This window comes from Mustela lutreola, chromosome 3 (assembly GCF_030435805.1).
Source record: "Mustela lutreola isolate mMusLut2 chromosome 3, mMusLut2.pri, whole genome shotgun sequence".
Taxonomy (NCBI): Eukaryota; Metazoa; Chordata; class Mammalia; order Carnivora; family Mustelidae; genus Mustela; species Mustela lutreola.
The window spans coordinates 155124677-155142062 of NC_081292.1; the positions used below are offsets into that span (position 1 = coordinate 155124677).

Genomic DNA, 17386 nt, shown 5'->3' on the forward strand with positions numbered 1-17386 from the left:
TCCTGGCTTTCCAGCAAATGACTTTAGAGCTCCAAGTTCTCTGGGAGACATGGGTAAGGACACAGACCAAAACCTCAGCCAAAGCCCTGGCCTTCCCAATGCTGGTCGCATGAGTGGAACACTCTAAGTCTGCTTTGACAAGCTAGGATTTGGGGAAATAAAGCAGTTGAGTCACTGAACCAGGAGAGCAGCAAAAGGCAGGGATCTGGAAAAACCCAGCTATGAACAGGAAAAAGCAGCAAGGGACCTGAAGGTTATGTAACTGGGGAAGGAGGTCATGTACAGTCAGGTGAGCTAGGACGAGTTAGCAGGTAAAGTGGGGGCTCAAAGCCAGGAAGGTCAGCTCGCCACAAGGTCAGTGTCTAAGGGCGGCTTACCTCCTAAAGGTCCAAGAGGCCGCAGACGATGTGTCATTCCCTATCTAATCCCAGAAATACTGCACTTGAAAGGAGCTCAGGGTCTGCCCTCACCCCCTTGCAGATTCTGGGGACACTCTGCACCCCCACCAGAAAGCTCTGCAGGAGTCCCCTGAATGCCACCCAATCTCCTCCTGTAGGGCTGTCAGCTGTGCTGGGAAGGGCCGGCCAGCCTCGGAATAAAGGCGCCACAGTTTAGATGCAAAAATGAAGGAACACACTACTTCACTGCCAGCACTCTCCTTCTTCCGGGAGCTAAAGTTCATTTGTCCCAAATGTTGTATTTTGGAGGGGAAAACAAAAAGGCTCCACAGTTACTGTAAGCCTAATAAATGTCTTTTTGGTGAAACTTAATTCACCATAAGGACAAATATCAGCAATTTATTTCTATTGCACACACCCACCCCAACGAAATGCTTATAGTAAACCTATATAGTGTACTGTGAGCTTGGCACTGTTCTCATTTAATCTCTTCACATTGATGACCCTAGAGTAACTTACTTAATAACATGGCTACATTTACTTAATGCTCACACAGCAGCCCTGTGGTAGATCCTGTTGTCATACTCATTATACAGATGGGAAGCCTGAGGCACACAGGCTCCACAGGGTGTCCAGTATCCTCTCTGGCAGGTGGAGAAATGGGGATTCCGGCTGTCCGGCTCCTGTGCCCCATGCTCAAGCATGTGGCTTCTAAGACCCACAGGACTCATTTGATTGTTTAAAAAAAGAGACATGAGGGACGCCTGGGTGGCTCCGTCGGTGAAGCATCTGCCTTCCGCTCAGGTCATGATCCCAGGGTTCTGGGTTTGAGCCTGGTGCATTGGGCTCCCTGCTCAGTGGGGAGCCTCTATCTCTCTCTCCCTCTGCCCCTCCCCTGGTTCACGTTCACTAGCTGTCTGACAAAATCTTTAAAAAAAAAAAAGAGAGAGAGAGACATGCAATGAAATGGGGTAGGCAGAAGAGAGGGAAAAAAATCAAACATCTAAAATCTTTTCAATGAATCCAGCGCTGTGTTACAATGTGTGACTGAGCTCTAGGTCACCATCTCCAGGCTTTTGGAAGGATGACTCCCCCGCTCCTGCAGCCAGTGGCCAGGGGTGCTCTTGGTATCTGCCTCGTCTTGGACAGTATGAAGAAGAGTTCAGAGCTTATGAGCAAAACAAAGGACCCTCTCTCCCCACCAAGGCTGTGCCCCGAGCACCACCCTCAGGCTCCGCCTGAAACAGGCTGCTCACCCTTTCTGTTTGTGTGGCAATTTCTATCTGTTGCAATTCGACAAAGCAGAGACGCTGGCCCAGCTGAGGATAATTCTAATAAGGCTCTGAAGACATCACCCCAGCCCCACCCACTGGGGAATGCCATGGCTTACCCTGGCACCCTTCTTGGTCAGCAGACACACCAGCTTCATATGGCCAGCAGCTGCGGCATAGCAGAGAGCGGTCATGCCATTCTCCGACGTTCCCTCCAGGCAGGCGCCAAATTCCAGGAGCAGAGTGACCACCTCCTCATGGCCGAGGTGGGACTGGACGCACAGGATTGGGGCGTTATTTAACACTTCTGTCCTGTAGTTCACGTTGGCCCCTCCCAAAATCAGGAGACGGCTCACCTGTTGATTGATGTCCCCCAACAAGATTAATTTTTCACATAAATATCAGTCACAATAGCATGTGCAGAGAGGGGCAGCATCTGTACTTTAATCCGGGGCCCTCAAGCTAGAGTGTGCAACAATATGACCCGAAACGCAAAGACCGTGTCCTTTCTTGGCGGTGGAAATCTAAAATGGCAGCTGCTGTGGAAAACTGTGTGGACCTTCCTCTAGAAGCAATCCTACTTCTGGGACTATATCCAGTGGAAAGGAAATCGGGATCTCAAAGACATATCTGCACCCCCGGGATCACTGCAGCACTCTTCACAGTAGCCAAGAGATGGAAGCTAATTAAAATGTCTCTGGACTCATGAATGGAGAAACAGAAGTGGTGCCTACATACAATGGAGTATTATCCAGCCTTTATTTTTTTTAAACCTTTTTTTTTTTAAAGATTTTATTTATTTATCAGAGAGAGAGAGCGAGCGAGCACAGGCAGACAGAATGGCAGGCAGAGGCAGAGGGAGAAGCAGGCTCCCTGCGGAGCAAGGAGCCCGATGTGGGACTCAATCCCAGGATGCTGGGATCATGACCTGAGCTGAAGGCAGCTGCTTAACCAACTGAGCCACCCAGGCATCCCATTATCCAGCCTTTAAAGAAAGGCAATCCAGGGGTGCCTGGGTGGCTCAGTTGGTCAAGCAGCTGCCTTCGGCTCAGGTTATGGTCCCAGGGTCCTAGGATCGAGACCTACATCAGGCTCCTTGCTCAACAGAGAGCCTGCTTTTCCCTCTCCTTCTGCATGCTCTGTTTCTCAAATAAATAAATAAAATCTTTTAAAAAAGAAAAAGGGAAGGCAATCCTGTCACATACTGTACCATGGATGAACCTTGAGGACATGAGACTAAGTTAAAAAAAAAAAAAAAAAAAAAAAAAAAAAGCTGGTCACAACAAGAAAAGACAAACACTGATGTCCCCTTACATGGGCTGCCTAGAGAAGTGAAATCCAGAGAGACAGAAGTAGAATGGCGGTTACCAGGGGGTATGGGGAGGGGAAAACAAGTTGTTTAGTGAGCGCAAGGTTTTACTTTTGTGATGAAAAAGTTCAGGAGATCTATTGTACAATAACAGGAGTACACCTAACACTACCAGGCTTTTGGAATTCTGTACTTAAAAAGAGTTAAGACAGTAAATTTCATGGTTTTTTTAAACTGAAGTAAAAAAACCACAAAAACCTTTTATTTAAAAAGTATATTTAAAATGCACATCTTCAGGTCCCACCCCCAGATCTCTGACTCAGTTGGTCTGCAGGAGGGCCTGAGACTGTGCATTTTTAATGAGTTTTCCCAGATGATATGGATGCTGTTGGTCAGCAGACCACACTTTGAAAAATCACTGCTTAATCTAAATAAAAACAGAAAATTCATTTTTCTGACAGGTAAACAATCATCACAGGATTAAATAATTAACAGTGAGCTACTAAAGCCGAAAATAACGGCAAATACTCTTTTCTTTACAAAAAAGCATCCCTAAAAGAAAAAGTAAAATACATTAAAATGTTCATGTGCCTCTGGGACTGTCAGCCACAGAAGACTCCCAGAAAATCACCAGCTTTTTCTACTAATTACTACATCCACCACACACTAAACTTGCTGTGAGACTTTCAGAAAATTACTCCATCTCTCTCTGCTTCAGGGGTCTCCTAAGAAAACAATAGTATGCCATCCCATCTTACCCCATAGGGACTCTGCTAACAATGTTGTACGTCTAGTACGTCCTTGCTGGGTTCCTTGCAAGACTTTATCTGGAAGGTATGCACTTAGAGGCAGAGCTCTCCTAAAGATATCTGTCACCAACCCACAGTTCATCTGTTTCTTGGGAAAAACATTTCCTTTGCTGGTGTGATGCTACTGGTATTTTTACCACTTAACCCCCAATCGGTCTGTGGCTCTGTCCCTAGCCCACAGTTCCTAACCTCACTGCACACGGAACCCCCCTGGGAGCTTCAGAGTTTCCAATGTATGAGGCCCGCACTTGGAGATTCTGACTTGGCCATGGTATCAAGAGCTCCCAAGGGATTCTAGTTGGCAGCCGGGGCTGTAAACACATCAGGTGATAAATGCAGCTGCAAAGCACGGGCCTGCTCGGAGCCAGGCACCCTTCCAGCTGTGAGATTTGAGACAGGCTACCAATTGTCTCCAGCCTTCACATCCTCTTTGGGAAAACGGACACAAGAGTTTCATTTCTCTGACTTGTTGCAAAGATTAAAAATGAGCATGCCTCACACACATACAGTTCTTGGCACAGCCCTAGCATCCTCAAAGTGCTAAATAAATATTAATTGCTATTGTCAGTCACCTTCCACAGACTCTTTAGAAGGGACAAAACCCCAGGTGCCTGGCAATCCAGAGGTCCACCTAACAGCGCCTGCCCCATCACTAGCACAGAGCAGCAGGGAGATCTCCTGCTTACTTGAGAGGAGATATAGCACCTCCTGTAATAGGCACTGGGAAGGTACATCCAGAAGTTCTCAGGGGCCTACAGCAGAGTCTCAGTTTCCTGAGAGTAGGCAAAACCTAATAAAAAGAACTCACTTAACCATCATTAAAAAGAAAACCACCAGTCGAAAATGGATGGTGTTACTTGGGCCAGCCCAAGTCACCAAGCCCTTAGTTTCTCCTCCAGAAACTAAGTCTTTATATTTTTTTTTTTTAAGATTGTATTTATTTATTTGACAGACAAAGATCACAAGTAGGCAGAGAGGCAGGCAGAGAGAGATGGAGAAGCAGGCTCCCCCCGAGCAGAGAGCCCGATGCGGGACTCGATCCCAGGATCCTGGGATCATGACCTAAACTAAAGGCAGAGGCTTTAATCCACTGAGCCACCCAGGTGCCCCAGAAACTAAGTCTTAATCTGTCAATCTGGAATTTTCTGATCAGCATTAGTGAGGTCATCTGTCATAGGAGCCTTCTCTACCTGCCGTAGGAAGATGGAAAATGAGATATCTGCAAACAAGACCCCTCTTACCCCCAAGCGTTTGCCTTCAGCTCAGGGCTCAGGTAGTGATCCCAGGGTCCCGGGATTGAGTCAGCAGGGAGTCTCTACTTCTCAGGGAGCCTGCTTCTCCCTCTCCCTGCCACTCCCCCTACTGTGTAGGCTCTCACTGTCAAAATAAATTTTAAAAATCTTAAAAAAAAAAAAAAAAAAAAAGATGCCCTGCCCTTTCCCCTACGGGAAAGTGACCTTGCCTGGAACAATCTTTTCTTTACTTTTGCTTATAACTTTCCTCCCCCACTCTCCTTCCTCTGAAAACCTGCCATTTTGTACAACTCCTCCATGCGCCCCTCTGCTCACTAGATGGGATGCTGACCCATTCATGAATCCCTTAATAGAGCCAATTAGATCTTCATATTTCCTTTGGTTAAATTTTGTTTTTTACTATCACACAAGAGATGCCAGATGTTCTTCCAAAAGTGGTAACATCTTGATGAGGTTTCGGATCGGCGTAAGACCGGTTCTTTGGTCACCTCCTATTTGACAGGTGAGAAAACAGAGGCTCCGAGGGGAAAGGCACAGATCAGCTCTGGGCACAAAGCTCATTACTGTTGTGGTCCAGTGGCGGCTGCGGCAGCTCTAGCTAAGATTACTCCGCATTCAAGGAAGGGACTTAATGGTTCATCCTATACACTAATTCCTAACCCCATGGAATTTTCCTCTTCCTTCCGACCACATAAGCTCTCCCTGCCTAACATTTGGAAATGGAAATATTATCTATAAGTGTCTGGTTTCATGAATGGAAGAAAATTAAAAAGGGGTTTAAAGAAAACAGGCAAACCAATGAGATCATGAAAAACCAGAAGAGGCACCAGAGTTCCAGTTTTCCCAGTATCCCACAGGTTCAGACCAACAGAACCCCTTTAAATGAGTATTGCCTACTGTCATGCAGAATATGACCAGACCCTTTGCATCAGGGCAAGTCCGGCCAAAGTCCAAGCCTAATTCCCGTCTCCCCCCCTCCCTCTGCCTTCAGCCAGAAGAATCACAGCCTCAATTCTCCCAGTTCATGGCTCTGGGAAGCCCACGGCTGGCTGCCACTCTGATGGGACCACGTGAGCAAAACAACCCGCCAGGCGGGTGCCTAGAAGCGCTGGCAGCCAGGACCCAGTGGGCCGGCATGACCCCGGCCTGCAAGGGGAGACTACGCTGTTAGAAATCACTAGCATGCCAGTAAAATTAAAACTCATCTACCAAGCAATCATTCTGGAGCAAGTCACTTTAATTTACCAAAGTGGCAAACTGCAATTATTGCTCAAAATGACATTCATTCCTGTATGACAACATTTAATACTCTCTAAAAAAAGTTCCTTAATTGCATGCATAATTTTAAATTACTGTAATTTGTTCAAGATTCTGTGAAAACCCTTTTTTCCCCCCTGAAACATAAAAGAAACAGAAGGATAATGGAAAGCCTTAAAATTCTATAACCAAGTCATAGAATTCTGGGCATCATGTAGATGTAGGTGACACTGGAGTTCTACAAAACAAAGACAACTCTTAAAATTGTGAGTATGTTGAAAAGGGAAGTCTATGATCTCAGGTAGGTCAAGCTCATTACATTCTCTCTCTGTACCTTTTAATCACTGTCTTAAAAACTCGTGCTCGACAGGGTATGACACTTCCCATTTTCTTTTCTCCACATTAGAAGAGTAACTTCTGTGCCCATAATTCATTCAAGTAATGAAAACAGATATGGCCATTTTTATTATTTTTCTTCCTCATCATTACAGAATTTTACTAATTATGGAGAAGCCAAAAGATATGCTTTTAGCTGAAAGAGGAAACCATGTTATCACAGTAACCTTGACTCTCATTTATGTAAAATCTAAGTAAAACAAAAATTCTTAATAGGATTTCTTCTGTATGTGAACTTAAAACTCAGCCGTGGTCTCCACCTTTCTTCTAGAGTAACTCCACCCAGAAGGGAAGACCTCCCAGTAAGCAGGAGCTCCATCTCCTTCCCTACAAACATCCACATCCCCATCCACCCGCTTTGCACAGCGTTCCTGTGGGTTCAGCCGGGCACGCGGCAATCACACCTGTCAGGTGAGGGAGCAGGGCAGAGCACAGCGTCCTTGTGAGTGGCCGTCCCTAGTGCTCTGCTATCAGGGGCCCAGCCAAGAGGGAGGGAGGCTGAAATCCAAGGTGCCCTGGGCTCCTCAAGCCTGGAACCCTAACAGGGGGCTGAGGCTGCCCGAACAAGGCAGTGCTCCCCTTTGCAAAGCTCCACGGTGCATCCGTCCAGGCGCAGTGGCCCTTGTCTACCCAACCCTGGGGCACTGCCTGGGCCATCAGGGCCCGGGGGAGAGCTGCCCCAGACTCAGAGCACCGCCACATCCTTCCTGACACATGGGCTCCTCTCCTTGGTCTGTTCATTCTAGCTTCTCCCAAGCACCAGGAAGGCAGAGGAGGGAGCGCGGGGGCATAACTCTATCTACCAAGGAAGCGGTCTGCAAGGTCCATTCTTGCAGACACACAGCTAAGGCAGAGGCACTGAGGGTGGGGTGTGCAGACAGCAGGGGAGGAGAGGGGCAGGAGCCCCCAGGAGTGTCCCCAGAGCACCCTTCCCAGGTGGGCCTGATGAACTAGAGGAAGGAAGAGGGAAGGGAGATGCCCAGAAACCTCCAGGGCTTCACTCCTCCTTCCCCACATGACCACTTACTTACACTCGCCCTTCATGCTACTGAGCAGGGAAGAGGCAGGACTGTGTTCATGGAAGTGTTGGAAGGGGAGGACCTGGCTCCTTGAGAAACGGCCTCAGAGGTTCTGTACGCAGCAGGGCATGTCAGCACCCAGGGCTGAAAGGCCTGGAGTCTCACTGACATGTCCAGTGGAAGACATTTGTGATCTTTTTGCCTTGCACCCCACAGGATGGTTGTAAGCAGCTGTAATGTAAACCAGTCATTCCCACACTCTTTCTCGAGTCAGCCCTTCTCTGCTGCCATACAGACACTTGGCCCTCATGTGTTTTAGATTCCCAGACTGGGCTAAACAAGAAAGGAAAATCTACTCTAGAAACACAGCAGAACACCGTGACATGACAGCCAGTGATCAAGAGTGAGGACACTCCTGGCCCAGCCGTGGGCCAACCCCTGCCTGCTATGCTTCCCATGATCACAAACACACACATATGTGCAACTTCTGGAACAGTGTGTCTCTGTGTACCCATTGCTTTATTGTCGCCCATCAATGCTTAATTTCCTATGAACCATAAAGAGATGGTCCAGATTCGAAACCCAGGACATTTTAAAAATCCATTTCCCCTGGAAATCTCCCTTCGACCTTTGCTCTCCTTGGTGAACTGCTTCCTCATCACATCCGCTCTGAAACTGTCACCACATGCTCACGCGGCAGCACCCATTCTCCCGCCCAAGCAAAAGCTAAACTTCTGGAGAGAACCAGTCATAGGGCATTCAAGCCTCTGTGACTTATATTAGTGAAAAAAGCATCATCAGTAGCTTGGCCAGCTCCTCTGGTCACTCCCCAGGGCAGATGAAGGCAGGACGGCTGGAGGAATGGTGGCGGGGGCTGGGGGCTCTCCATGCAGAGGGTCGCTCACCTTCACATTGGGAGTGTAGAGGTTCCTGAGGGAGGCGAGGGCAGCAGAGAGCCCCTCGGTGCTGTAACCGATCCACAGGGCTTGGAGGTGACTCGAAGAGATTCCTGTCTTCTTACTGAGGCCCTGGAAGCAATCAGAGACAAATGGGCGTCCATGTCTCTGTTCCCAGGGGTGTCTGGCTGCAATGGGGGTACACCTGGGAGGGGGCAGCTCGGCACTAAGGCACGGCATATGCTGTGGCACGAAGAATGGCAGGACCTGGGAGCCTGACTTCCTTCCCTAAAAGCGAGAGTCAAGGGACGTGCCTGCCCTTGCTACATACACTACAGCAGAAGAGAAAGTTTCTTTTTATAGAAGTTCTCCAATCACTTCATAAAGGAAGAATAAAAACTGGGAGTATCATAATTCTGCAACCCTTCATGAAGAGTCCAGGCAGACATCAGTAGTCACTGGTAACAGCCATTAAGAGAAGCAAGCCCAAATGCTATCCCTCCTGATGCCAGAAAGCCCCAACAGACTTAGAAGTTTAAACTCGAAAGTAACTGTGACATTCTGCCCACCCCCAAGAAAGCAACAATCAAACCTGAACCTGATTAAGCCTCTAGATATAACTACCAAATGACAGGAAATTCAGAGGAAGAGAAAAAAAAAAAAACATATTAAACTAGACCCCGAGAAATAGGGACACAGAAAATCCAGGGAGTACGAAACCCCACAGGTCATGTAGCTCAGGCTCTTCAACATCTATACACCCAAGAAACAACAGGGAATGAATGAAGTGGAATCTTTAGGTGAAAATGAAGTTTTAAAAGAGACTCAAAGGGGGAAAGACAAATGCGGCTCATGGAAAGCTCTACGAGGGTTAATAAGCTGTTGAAAATATCCAAAACCAAAATCCATCAAAATGGTGATGAAACTCTTCCTGGCAGTGATGGGTCTCACCTTGAAAATGTGTGCCTTCAGAATGTGGTGGCCAAGCTCCATGGTCTGCTGGCGGTTCAGCTTGCCCTCTTGTCGAGAGAACATGAAGGCCAGGAGAGCATGCCCATTCCTAGAAGAAGAAACACAAGGGCTGGGAACAAAGACCTCATTCCACGAACTGTAGGCTCTCAGGTGTGAACATCTCCACACGACTCTTGAGCTGTTCTCCTGGTGCCTCAGGAACGCCACATAAAATAGATGAAAATCTGCCTCTTTACAAAGATGGTCCATGCTGTTTATTCTTCCCATCATTTTAGGGCTTTCTCTGGATTCCCCTATCTCTGTGGAGTGACCTAGAAAAAGGCCCTAGGACAGGACAGGTCTTAATCTTTGAAACCATCTCACTCTCTGTCCCTCATCCATTACTCCTCACTTCACTTACTTATGTCCCTCACAAAAATGTAAATTCCATGAGGGGCGCCTGGGTGACTCAGTGGGTTAAGCCGCTGCCTTCGGCTCGGGTCATGATCTCAGGGTCCTGGGATCGAGCCCCGCGTCGGGCTCTCTGCTCAGCAGGGAGTCTGCTTCCCTCTCTCTCTCTCTCTCTGCCTGCCTCTCCATCTGCTTGTGATTTCTCTCTGTAAAATAAATAAATAAAATCTTAAAAAAAAAATGTAAATTCCATGAGATGAAGGGTCTTGCCTAAGGCACACTGACAGTCACACGACTGAGCAAATGCCCGCCCCTCAGCAACCATTCAAGTATATGTTTCTTGGATGGAGGGACAGGCAGATGGAGCAGAACCATCACTGGACCAGGAATCAGGCCTCCCCTCAGCATAATCACCACTGGGAGGAGACCTGGCCAAAGGAGAAAATCTGACCATGAGAAGGAACGAAAAATCAAGCCAGGCAATGCAACAGCTCATGACAGAAACACCTAGAATTCTAGGCAGTTCTTGTCAGGGGGAGAAAGTTAAATGCACAAGTGAACTTGCTAGGTCTGGGCATATGGTGGACATTCAACTAACACCACCAACTCATCCCCCACCAACCCTTTCATGAAGGAGCCATCTCACCCAGGATGCTCTCCACATCCGCAAGCCACATTCTGTCCCCTGTGGGCTCCAGGCCTCTGTCTGAGCCCATCTGTCTGGGAAAGATGCTAAGGGCTGCTTACTCCAACAGCACTGACTTCTGTACAGTGTGAATTATTCTCATTTCTGGCTCTCCATGCAGAGGGTCTCATGGAGACCCTGAAACTGAGGTGCTGGGGTTTTTTTTGGGGGGGGGGGCAGGAGAGATGAGCAGGTAATTGTAGAGAAAAGGATAAAGGCTAAGATTAAAAAAAAAAAAACAACTGCATTCTCCCAAGTGTTTTCTGATAGTTGCTAACCTAGATGATTAAAAGCAGGCATTACTTAAATACTGTTTAGCTGTTCAGCTGCAGGCCTATTTCTCAAATAGGTCACAAACCATGCTGGAGATGAGGAGACCAAGAGATTGCTTTTTACACTATAGGGTAACAACCACACTGACACCGAGTGTCCTGTCTGACATCTTGTAAGGGACTAGAGCTCTTCCACGAGCACACATCCACCTCCCAGACCTCAAGCGTGGGTTTGCCCTCTCAGGTGAGATCCTCCCATGTTCCCACCCCTCCTGCTCTCTGCCGCCTTCCAGTGCTCCCTAGCCATGGGCAGGTCCCAGGCTTCATCCCGGCCCACATGCCCCAGCCACGGGCTAAGCTGTTTTCAGTCTCCCATTCTGCCGAGCTCAGTGGCCATGCCAACCGTGTCCACCACAAAGACACAAGAGGCTAAGCAGCATGGCTGCCCCTTATGGGGAAATGACCATCACCCTTCAGTGGCGAGATCAACAGCTTCTAGTCACCTCAGCTTAACACACAGCTTCTTGCCTGAGGAGACAACTCACCATGTAATCACTAGACACCCGCATTCCTCTATATCCCATTTACCATCTTGTCCCTCCCTCCTGGTCTCCGGATCACATGCCCCTCTTCTACCTGCACTCGTAAGTCTGTTCTCCAAAGCTGCTTTATATCAAGCTTTCACTATATGCCAGAGGCAGAAACTGAATTCTTTCATTCATCTGCACAACCCCGTGAACCACCAAGTATCATAATCTCAATTTGTTTACATGAGGAAACAGAGGCCATACAGGTTAAGGGACGTGCCCCAAAGACCAAACAGCTGAGAAACAACAGGCTGGGAATCTGTACCACCATTGGCCCAGTGCGAGGGCCTATGCTCTTCGTCAATGCCTGGTGATTTCTCATTCATACGTAACACCACCTCCTAGCTAGCCCCCTGCTGGACACAGGGTTCCCTGGGGAACGAGGTGAGGCGCTTCCCTGGAGACACTCTCCGAGACCGGAGGAGACACATGGTAAACATACTTCAGTAGAAACGTGCCAGGAAGGGCCTCAGCAGGGACACTGAGGAGGCAAGCTGCCTATACCCCTGCCCCAGTCCCCTTGCATGTCCAACGTCTCCTTCTTCACGGATTAGGTTTCCCCACATTATTTCAACACTGTTTCCAACAACACCTGCACCTCCTGTGTCAAAAACAAAACCCTCCCCCACCCTGCCCCACACAAACAGTCCTCAGCAAGCATGATCATCAGCCGCTCTGAGAGACACTGTGACACTGTGTGCCTGGGGCCCCCTCCACCCTTCCCCTTCCCATCCCAGGACCTCGGCTCTCCCCTCCAGTGCCCCTCATGGCTGGATGCAAGGAATCTCTGAGGAGGGAGGATCCTCCTCTCACACGAGGAAGCCAATGGCTCCCTCTTGGTCTTCATCTTCCTTCAGCCCTCAGCAGCTCCTGAACCCCAGCCTCCTTCCCGGAATCCTGCTCCAGGCCCCAGAAGTCAGGAGCTCCCTTTCTAGGTAACGACACTTGCTCCCCAGGCACTTCCACCACTTCTCCCACCAATGATGCCACGTCGTCAACTTCCCCAGGCTTCAGACCCCCCCCTTCACTTCCCCACCAGAACCTACCCACTGGTGGCACGGGGTGGCGTGGGGGCTTCTGCTCACCCCACAGGCTCAAGCTGCATGAAGCAAAACCTGCTCCTCAGCTCCTGCTTCTCTTAGCCTTCCGAAGCCCGGCACCACTCCTGGTTTCCGAGGCTTGATACCTCAACATCGTCTACAGCACCTCCTCCTCCGCGACTCTGCTCAAAAGGCCACACTGTGCCCCGCCATCTCACATCAGGGCCTGCCTCTACCCTGCTGCACCCCTAAGCCAGGGTCACCGAGTCCCCACTGCCTGTAACACAGGTCCCCAGGCTCTACACCCTCCACACTCCTGCCCACGCAGGCAACCTGCGTCCTGAACCTGCTCAAACGTGGGTTCTCCGCAGATGACTGATTCAAGTCCACTTTCCCCAGCACACGCTTTTCTGTTAACTCCTCCAGTCCCTGACAAAAACTCGAGCCAAACTAGACTTCCTGTTGCCAGAACACACCCTGCTTATTCTGACCGGACGCCTTGGACAGCTCTTCCTGTCCGCGGTAGTTCATGCCACCCCCTGACATCCCACCCGGTCATTCCTCAAGTCCGCGACATGTAGAAAAGAGGACAGACAGGAGGCTGTTCAAGACATTCAGACTCCTCATGCAACCCTAATGAACGGACAGATCTGGGAAAGGATCATCAGCGGCCCTAAGGTGTGGGCATGATGATGGGAGCAGACGTACCACCTACTAAGGACCCTTGCAAAAAAATACTTTAAGACAAAATCTGATCAAGTCTCTAGATTTAAACACCAGTTTCAGGAAATAGAGGGGACAAGTGCATTAAATACCAAGAGGTTGCAATCAGCAAAATTCAGATTATAGGAAACGATACAGAACAGATTACTCCATCATTTTATTTTATTTTGAGAGAGCATGAGGAGGGGAGTGGAGAAGGAGACAGAGGGGGGAGAGAGAATCTTAAGTAAACTCCATGCCCAGTGCGGAGCCTGACACGGGGCTCAATGCTTGATCTCATAATCCTGAAGTCATGACCTGAGCCCAAATCAAGAGTCTGACGCTTAACCAAACGCACCACCCAGCTGCCCCTCCATCATTCTCTTAAAGAAATGTAAGGACAAAGCAAAAAGAGGAGGAGAAGAGAATCTATAGATTAAAAGAGACCATAAAACATAATTTCATAGATCTCATCTGGATCATGATTTAAATATACCAGAAAAATATGAAGGAAGTAGAGAAATTTGAGCACAGCTAAATGTGTGAAAATACTGATGAATTAGTATTAATATTTCAGGTGTGGTGATGGTGTTGTGGTTAAAGATGAAAATGTCTTTCTGGACACCTGGGTGACTCAGTCAGGTAAGTGTCTGCCTTTGGCTCAGGTCATGATCCCAGGGTCCTGGATGGAGTCCCCGCCTCAGGATCCCCACTCAGTAGGGGGCCTGCTTCTCTCTCCCCTTGCTCCTCTCCCCTGCTCATGGTCTCTGAGTGTCAAATAAGTAAATAAAATCTTTAAAAAAAAAAATGTCTTTTGGAGGTCCATAACCCATTCCTTAGGAGTAAAATGTCATGGTGTCTACAACTTGTATCAGCAAAAAACAACAGACATAATGAAATGTGAAGGATGTTTAAGCCTAGGTGATGTGACTGTAGACTCCAAGCAACTTACTCTTTATCTTTTTAATTCTGCTCCTGTAATTCTGACCTAAGGAATAGGTCAAACCTGGGAGGAAAGTTCTATTGCTTTCCTGCAAAGCACCAAGACATTCGCAATAGGTTTTTTTTTTATGTATAAGTAACCAGAAACAACTGCCAAGCCCCACAATAAGAGTACAGTAAGGCACTTTATCACTCGGCTACTAGGAGGTTTACACAGCCCTGAAAAATGATACTTTCCTAACATTTTCAAACCGTTTGCTGAGCTGTCCATAATGTGTCAATTTAAAAAAAGCGGTTTGGGAATTTTATAGAAAAATTGCTTTAGAGAATGTTTAAAATGAACAGAAAGAGGCAGAAATAAAAAGTAAAATGTCTGGGGCTCAGTAGGTTAAGACTCTGCCTTGGCTCAGGTCATGATCTCAGGGTCAAAGGATCGAGCCCTGCATCAGGCTCTCTGCTCAGCGGGGAGCATACTTCCCCCCATCTCTCTCTGCCTGCCTCTCTGCCTACCTGTCATCTCTCTCTCTCTCTCTGTCAAATAAACATAAAAAAATCCTTAAAAAAGAGTAAAATGTTATTATCTCTGGGTGTGGGGTTTTTCTTTGCTGCTTCTCCATAATTAGGGCAAAATTACAACTAATTGATTGGCAAGAGAAATGCTACCCATCCTTCAAGGTCCAACCCCAATGTCCTCAGGTATGTGAAATATCTTCCAAAAATAGTCTTCCCTAGCTGGAATATTCTCTTCCCTTTTCCTTACACATGGTCACCTCCCCTCCTGTCATCCCCGCCCCTCCTGTGTGGGAAGTTCCCGAGAGCCAGGCCCTTGTCTCAGAGAATTTGTGTATTTGCCACAGTACCCTGCAGGGGATGGGTCTGCAAAAACTTTGCTGAAAGGCATCCAGTAGCATACTCACACCATCTCTATGCGCAAAATGAAGCTCAAGAACTATAGGGGTCTTGGGTAAATGCTGATGTACACAATCCTAAGAAGTAGCAACTCCTTACACTTTGCACTGGGTGTCTCTCCTGCCCTGGTGCAGTCCTGGTCCTACCCTGGGTCAGTCCCCACGGCTGCTTATTGGAAAACATCAGCACTTGGGAGCTGCCAGTCACGGTGCAGTGGGCTCTGTCCTCAGCTGTGTACCCTCAGTGCTGCCTAACCCCTCAAACCAGAGCGATGCTTCATGTGACTCCAGTCCAATGACTTCTGCCTCTAACTCCAGTAACAAAACTACACACCCTGCTGAAGTCTTTCAAACTTGTTTCTATGTTTCTACAAACTCAACTATAGCCTATTTTCCTAGACAATGATCTGACTTGGCTAACTGTATCAAATACAAAGTGGCATACATTTCCACTCAGTTATGATAGCCTGCAGGCTACAAGTTTATTGCCTCAAACCAGACTCAAAAGAACAAATTTTTAGCCCAGGGTTACCTACGAAAACAAGGCTACCCACAACATGAAACAGCAGCCAGACCCGTATTAGGTCAATGTTAAGTCAATCCTTGTGGGGAGGAAGATGGTGTGCAGCTCACTAATGCTTTTTTACCTCTTCCTTTTGGACCCCAGCAACTGGTCATTTGCCACCCCCCTCCTGCCAGCTCACAGGCGACAGTCCAGTCTCTTGCTGTCTCTGTTACAGAATCGGGGACAATTCTGACTCACGGAGGGCAGAAGCTCCCCCAGACAGCAGTGAAGCAGGCCAGGGCCCGGCAGAAGTGGCGGGACAAGAACCTACCCTTAGTGAAATGAAAGTATCTGCACCCTCAGATACCCTAAACCCCCACCCCGACTAGGACAAGACCACCGGAGGGACAGGTATACCTCCTCCCAGCCCCGGGCAGGGAGGAGAACTGCACCCCAGACCAGCCCTGCTCGAAGCCTCCATAGAATCTTCCACTCCCTGGATGCAGCCGCCCCAGCACCATGTTGTAAACGGGGCATCTGAGGTTGGAACCTGAATCCTGCTGAGCCCAGGTTCCAACCTGTTACACCACACAGAACCACAAATGCAAAATAAGGCAACCTAATGTGATCTCAGTGCTCCAGTGTGGGCTCGCAGACACACCTGGTCCCTGGGACTAGAGGCTGCCTGCCCCAGAGGTGGTGGCACAGGGGGTGGGGGTGGGGTCCAAGACAGTCCACAGACTGCAGGTGAAGAGACTGAGCAGTGAGCAGCCTCTGGAGAAGCCTGCTGTCCCCCAGAGCACAGAGCACACTTTCCCACATGTGATTCCCACAAAGGGCCCCGAGGTCTAGAAGGGAACAAAGAAAGGGAAGCAAAGAAGGGAGCAAAGAAAGGTCACCAGGTGTTGCCTAGCTTCTGTCTCACCAAAGGTACTGAGGAACCCCCAAATTCTAGCCATTTGAGGAAGAAAACTTTTGTACAGAAGCAGGGTAATCTGTTGCCCTCCTGAATTATTCATCCTGTGTTGCCTTTCCATTAAAAAAGGTGAACTGTCAGAGGCGGGGGGCGGGGGAAGGTGAAAAAAGGTGTTTCAAATCCCTTCCCCAGCCGCACACCGGACTCCCCACGAAGCGCTGACAGGAAGCGGCCTGCCGTACCTGGGCTCACACAGGAAGGCTGTGTTCTCGCCATCTGCTCTCCAAACGAGCCACTCCCTGAAGGACGGGTGGCAGAACATGCGGGTCTTGTCTCGCCTCTTAATGAGGAAGCAGGAGAGTGCCTCCATCCTCTGCTGGAAGTCCTCCCACCCCTGCTCCCCTTGTATGTGGCCTGCATTAATAGCCTGGAAGATCTGCTCGTCAGTCATGGGGTGGAGGGACGCCAGGGCCACGTTCAGAATGGGCAGCGCTCTCTCGAAGGCGGACTGGGTCATGAACTTCATGTTGCACTGCAGCAGATAGAGCTCGGACAGAGACACGGGCACCACCTTGTAGCTGGCGCTCTTGATGACCAGGTGTCCCCTCTGGAAGAGGTCCAGGGTGAGTTTGAGGTACAGGTAGGAGCCCAGGCTCCGCAGCACCAGGTGGCTGCTCACTTTGCCGATCAGGGCGGCGTCGGCCTTGCCGTTCAGGGAGATGTTGCTGAGGATGTCCTGGCTGCTGTGGACCCGGTGCTGGACGTAGGCATGCAGGTCACTGTGAATGTCCTTGTTGTCCGGGAAGTCATCTAAGGAAAGCTTGACGAAGGGCAGCGTGCTTACGATTTCCTGCGGGGA

General features: G+C 48.9%; 1 protein-coding gene across 10 annotated transcripts in view; it reads right to left on the minus strand.

The window, feature by feature from the left end:
* TANC1 (tetratricopeptide repeat, ankyrin repeat and coiled-coil containing 1) overlaps positions 1-17386 on the minus strand; it is a 230649-nt gene that overhangs the window by 31162 nt on the left and 182101 nt on the right. For all 10 annotated transcript variants that reach the window (XM_059167244.1, XM_059167243.1, XM_059167240.1 and 7 more), the window contains 4 exons: positions 16770-17377; positions 9560-9668; positions 8618-8740; positions 1789-2025 (listed from right to left, as the gene is read on the minus strand). In XM_059167244.1, the coding sequence (XP_059023227.1) occupies positions 1789-2025; positions 8618-8740; positions 9560-9668; positions 16770-17377 (1077 nt within the window). The remainder of the gene's footprint in view (positions 1-1788; positions 2026-8617; positions 8741-9559; positions 9669-16769; positions 17378-17386) is intronic.